A 6,000-nucleotide genomic window follows, 5' to 3' on the forward strand; every position below is an offset into this window, starting at 1 on the left:
TGCCTGAAAAGTTTTTCAGATTCTTTGTATCATAGGATTTTGGATTTGAACTGGGTTCAAGAAAGTGATGGATATGTGTCATGTAACTTTTATTATCATTGATTCATCTTCCCATCAGTACTGTTCTGCATGCCAGCTGTGTGCACAGTGCTTAATAGAAAGGAGATGTACATAACAATATTTTAACAATCCCCTTCTAATACTATGTACATTTATAAACATTTAAGTTTGTGAAGTACTTTTGTATATTTCATTTGAACCTCATAAATGGAATGGGTAACTAGTGCAGGTATTATTCCATCTTACAGATAATAAGACTGAGAGATTAAGCAATTTGGATAAGATCATACAGACTACAGACTGAAGTGGACCTTAGGATATCAGATCTTAGAACTGGTTGTCTAATAACATGGATAAGAAACATTATTCTTCTTCTTAGATAATTTTGAATGAGTTTAAGATAAGCTGTGAAGTAAATTTAAATGGTACTGCATTTCCCTTTTTATTATTTCATCCCAGTATTTTCCTACTAAAAATTGGTAGTACTGATAACTGCTTTGTTATACGTGGGACTTCTGAGAATGTGCTTTTATTTTTGTATTTTTGAGAGAGAGCATGTGTGAGTGAGGGGCAGAGGGGAATAGGAAGTGAGAGAATCTTCAGCAGGCTCCACAACCAATGCGGAGCCCAACGCCAGGCTCGATCTCACAACCTGAGTTGAAACCAAGAGTCAATCACCCAATCCACTGAGCCACTCAGGGGCCCCTATATAAAATGTTTTTTAAATTATTTCTGAAAATCTGGAGACCTAATGATATAATAATAAAGATAAGGAGATTTATGTATACCCTAACTTATATTTAGGCATTGGTAGTTAACTAGTTGGCCCCACCAAAATATAGGAAAATATTTGGAGCCATTCAGAATAATTAGTGATGTTAGCTCTGACCTAACAAGTAAATAAAGACAAATCTCTGCCCAAGAAATTGTGTTTTATCTTAATTGACAACCACGACTACACATGTAACCTGTTGATTTATTTTCTTGGTAAAATAATCCCACATTTAGTAACATCTAGATAAATAGAATGATATTTTGGTCAGCTTAGTTTTTAATACTTTCCCACATTTAGAGTAGGCATTTGAGACTAGGTTTATCTATTTATAGACATGTCAACTTCTGTATGGATCCTAAGGTATCCAAGTAGTCAGATCTTTGTTTTGGGATGAATATGGTAGAAATACCTCTGTTTAAGTGATATATCACTCTGGCACACATTTTTCTCTGTCCTTTCTTTAGGGCAAAACTAAATTTAGCTTTTTGTTTGCTTTTGATTATTTTAAATTTTATTTGTTTATATGACAGAGAGTGAGAGAGATTACACAAGCAGGGCGAGCAGAAGGGAGAGGGAAAAGCAGGTTCCCTGCTGAGCAGGGAGTCCGATGAGGGGCTGGATCATGACCTGAGCCAAAGGCAGACACTTAACTGACTGAGCCACCCAGACACCCCAATATAGTTCTTTTTAAATAAGCCAAGAGTTATTGGAAGGAGGAATGAGGAAGGGAGTTCTTTCAGAAAATTAGCTTTTAGTTTCAGTTGTGTTCTAGGCACAATTTTCAGTTAGATTTAATGTTGGATTATAAGATTGATGGAGCAAGGAAGTTGATCTCTGAAGTGGTAAAACTTTTAAAGTTTGTGTTTTTAGGAGGTAATCTCTCAATATTACATTTTATGTACATGTAAAAAGATTTAGCAATACAGGTAATTCATCTGGGATCAGTCTGAGAAGTCTGAGCAATTGCCTGTGCTAACAGATGCAGTGTATTCCCGCAGAATGCCAATAAAAAGAGCAGGAAAAGGAAAAGTTCAAGGAGGAAGTGGGGGAAGAAAAGCCAGCACACATGTAGTGCCAGAATAATAATCTTGTGAATTTAAAAAGACAGAACAGTGGCACCTGGTTGGTTTAGTTAGTTACGTGGGTGCTTTTGACTCAGATCATGATCTCTGGGTCCTGGAATCGAGCCCTGCATCGAGCCCTGTATTGGTCTTCTTGCTCAGTGGGGTGTCTGCTCCTCTCTCTCTTTCTTCCCTTCTGAGCCTCCCCACTTCTTTTTCTCTCTCTCTCAAATAAAGTCTTTTAAAAAATAAAATAAAAAGAACACAACAGAAATTAAAATAAATCGTATTAACTCTGAAATTGTTCCACTGGTTTTCTTTTATAAAGGAATTCCATCTAATAGCTAACCTTATTTTACAAACTAGAGCAGCATGTTCTATTCCTACCAGTGGCTTGGTTATTACTTTCTTTTGCCTAATTTAGTGACGTGACTGGTAGTAGGAAGCCTTCTCTGTCTGCCTGATCTTACTGTAAATCCTTTTTTCTTTATTAAAGCAGGACAAACTCTGGCTCAACAATTTCTTATGAGTAGGTATAGTTTTCTGTGATTATCCAGAACATGCTTGTGACCAGGGTAGGTATTGGAATCAACCTATTGCAAAAGGATGAGCTCACATACATCTCTTGCTGATATTTTTGAAAGCCATATGTAAATATTCTGGAATGAAGACTATCCTGTTACCCTTTCTCAACACTGATACTTTGAAACAAGATTGCTACCTAACACCTAGTCAGTGTTAAAACAGATAAGAAAAGGGGCTGGGTGGCTCAGTTGGTTAAGGTCTGCGTTTGGCTCAGGTCATGATCCCAGGGTCCTAAGATGGAGCCTGCATTTGGCGGGGTGGGTTCCCTGCTCAGCAGGGAGCTTTCTTCTCTTTTTCCCTCTGCCATTCCCTCTCACTTGTGCTCTTTGGCTCTCTCTTACTTCTCTGTCAAATAAATAAAATCTTTAAAATATAAAATAAAACAAATAAGAATAATTGTGGTTTCAGTAAACTATGCAGTGTTAAAGAAATAAATGAATCAATTCTTTCTGCAGAAAGAAAGAGTATTTTCCTAGTAAAAAAAGAAGAAAAAACCACAAAAAAAAGCAGCAGCAGCAATCTTTTTGAGGCAGTCCCAAATTAGGAACCGGGGTTTCTCATCTCTAGCTTCCAGTTGACGTAAAGTCAATACATTTTTTTCCATTAAAGCATGTTCATTCATGTTTATGGTGAGATTGAAATGCTTTTGGGTGGCTTAAATTTCCCTTTTCTTCTCAATTCTAGAACCATTAAAGGAAACATTCTTTTTATAAGTATACTTTTCTATAGCGTTTTTTTGAAAGGTGTTTATTTCTAAGGGATTTTTATATCAGAGGAAGACCAGATAATATGCTTTCATTTATCCTTCTACAAAGGGTTTACTTCAGATTATATTAATATTTTAATAAATGACTTGATTAAAGGAGAAAAAGATTTGAGGGAAATGTTATGTACTTGAGGGAGACAGTATTTATGCTTAAACTCTGTTCTTGAGGAACTATTAACAATGATTTTATAAAGTATTAGTACTATGAGAGATGTGGGTTTGATAGGAAAAATATCCTGAGTATATGTAGATCTAGGACACTGGATCTAAACGAGTGGTGCATGTCTAAGTGACCCGTCAAGCTTTTAAAAAAAGAATACTTGAAAGTTTCCATATAATTTTCATTTATTTCTCTGAGAGTTGCCCCAGCCATGTTCTCTAGGTTCTCAGACATCCTGCTTTTCTTAAGTTCTAGAACAGTCTCTAGTGTTTGGGAGATAGGTACAAAGCAACAGTACGAGTTTGCAGTATGACATTATTGCTTTAATGTTGCAGTTTACATTTTCTCTACTACTGAATATTCAGAAATGAGAATATAGAAAAAAATAAGTAAGAAATTAACCAACCAACCAAAGTTTTCACTTATTCTAATGAAACTTCATCTTGTCTCCTAATGATTAAGCTGAATTCTATGATAAATTATTTATTTGGCTTACCTTTCTTGTTTTTTAGTCACTGGAGGAGGACCCATGGCCACGGCTGAACTCTAAGGACCATGTACCTGCCCTTATTCGTAGTAATGCCTTCTCAGAGAATTATGTAGAAGTCCCAGCGGAGGTAGCCCGAGGGAATGTCCAGCCGGCAGTCATACCCTCAAAAGATCCAGAGCCACTTGAAGAAAATTGCACTAAAGCTCTGACTTTAAGGATACATGATTCTTTGAATAATAGCCTGCCCGTTGGCCTTGTGCCTACCAATTCAACAAATACCATCATGGACCAAAAAAATGTAAAGATGTCAACTCCAGGTCAAATGAAAGCCCAAGAAGTTGAAAGAACCCCTCCAGCAAACTTTAAAAGGACATTAGAAGAATCCAATTCTGGCCCTCTCATGAAGAAGCACAGACGAAATGGTTTAAGTCGAAGTAGTGGTGCTCAGCCTGCAAGCCTCCCCACCAGCTCACAGCGAAAGAACTCTGTTAAACTTACCATGCGACGCAGACTTCGGGGCCAGAAGAAAATTGGAAATCCTTTACTTCATCAGCACAGAAAAACTGTTTGTGTCTGCTGAAATGTATATGAAAAATGTTTTTTTTCCAAACTTAGGATTTAAGAGGGCTTTTTGAAGTTGGTGCAGAACTTGAACTTTTTTTAAGGGGACAAAATAAAAATAGTATACAGTTTGACTTTTTGGAATTCAACAGTTTTATCTTGGCCTTGTACTTGCTTGTATTATAAATGTGAATTTTGTAGATGTTAGGGTATAAGTTGCTGTAAAATGTGTGTAAATTTGTATACTTTCACACAAACTCAGTCTCTTACTCTGATACACAGTAAATGTAACAATAGGGCTAAAGGTTAAAAAAAATCAAAAGAATCTATTAGATTTTAGAAATACATTTAAACTTTTAAAAATGCTTATTAAGAAATTTGTATAAGTCACTTGTGATGAAAACTACACAACTTTTTAAAGTAAATTATTAAGCAAACTGGAAAAGTGATGTATTTTCATAGTGACCTGTGTTCCACTTAATGTTTCTTAGAGACAGCTAGTGTCTTTTAAAAATTATTTTTTATTTCTAATTTCATAATTCAGAACTAAATTTTTCATAGCAAAAGTGTTGAGCCATGCTGAAAGTAGCTTGGTGTTAGTCTCCCTGTTCTAATTAAAATACTATGCAGTATCTCTTAATTCAGTAGCATTTTCTGAAACCTTAATCATCCGATATACTCCCCAAATCTTTGGAGTAGAAGGAGGTGTGTTTGCCTAAAAAGGTGTCCCTCTCAATCATCCCAGACACTCAGTGGCATTATTAGGTCTTAAAGTAGTTATTCTTTTCTCGTGTTTGCATAAAATATGTGAAGTTTTTCTTGGTATTTCAATAACAGATGGTGCTGCTAATTCCCAACATTTCTTAAATTATTTTATATATCATACAGTTTTCATTGATTATGTGGATATATGTTTGTTCATCTAATAAATCAGTGAACTGTTCCTGATGTTGCTGGACTTTTGTTGGTTTGTTTTAATGATAGAAACTTTGTGTTTTGCCTTGATCATGCTTTAGAGTAACAACTTAAAAATATATGTAATGTTTATTTTTGCACTCTTCACTTTTTAATTTTAATTTAGAATACATTGAAACAGGCCAAATATCCAACAATAGAATATGGTTAAGAATATGGTGAAGCTAGTTATGGCTTATAAACATTTGATGAGATACTATGTTGCACTTAATAATACAGGAAAAAACCAAGACACTTAGTGTCATTTTGGTGTGATGTATTGTTCTACAATAAGAAAAAATTTAAATTTATTAATTTAGAAGATCTCTTATTAAGAGATTGAAGAGTTAATTCATGCATTCAATATCCACAGTATGCTGGGAACTGCGCAATTGGAAGCATACCAGTTTTCAGTAACAAGATTGAGAACTAGGGGTCCAGGTAAAACAATTGTGGCTAGCTCCTTAAGAAGGATTTATAGTTACCTAAAAGGGATTTTTTTTTAGGGTTTTATTCATTAGAGAGCATATGAATGGGGGGATAAGGAGAAGCAGACTCCCCACTGAGCAGGTAGCCTGGTGTGGGGCT

General features: G+C 35.4%; 1 protein-coding gene across 2 annotated transcripts in view; it reads left to right on the plus strand.

Annotated features, from left to right (window-relative positions):
* The window catches only part of PPM1D (protein phosphatase, Mg2+/Mn2+ dependent 1D), a 42,410-nt gene extending 37,009 nt beyond the window's left edge, over nt 1–5,401 (plus strand). For both annotated transcript variants that reach the window (XM_032320079.1, XM_032320078.1), the window contains exon 6: nt 3,920–5,401. In XM_032320079.1, coding sequence (XP_032175970.1) covers nt 3,920–4,477 — 558 coding nt within the window. In that variant the 3' untranslated portion in view covers nt 4,478–5,401. The remainder of the gene's footprint in view (nt 1–3,919) is intronic.
* Nucleotides 5,402–6,000: the final 599 nt, after the last annotated feature.

The sequence above is a fragment of the Mustela erminea genome, chromosome 18 (assembly GCF_009829155.1).
Source record: "Mustela erminea isolate mMusErm1 chromosome 18, mMusErm1.Pri, whole genome shotgun sequence".
Taxonomy (NCBI): Eukaryota; Metazoa; Chordata; class Mammalia; order Carnivora; family Mustelidae; genus Mustela; species Mustela erminea.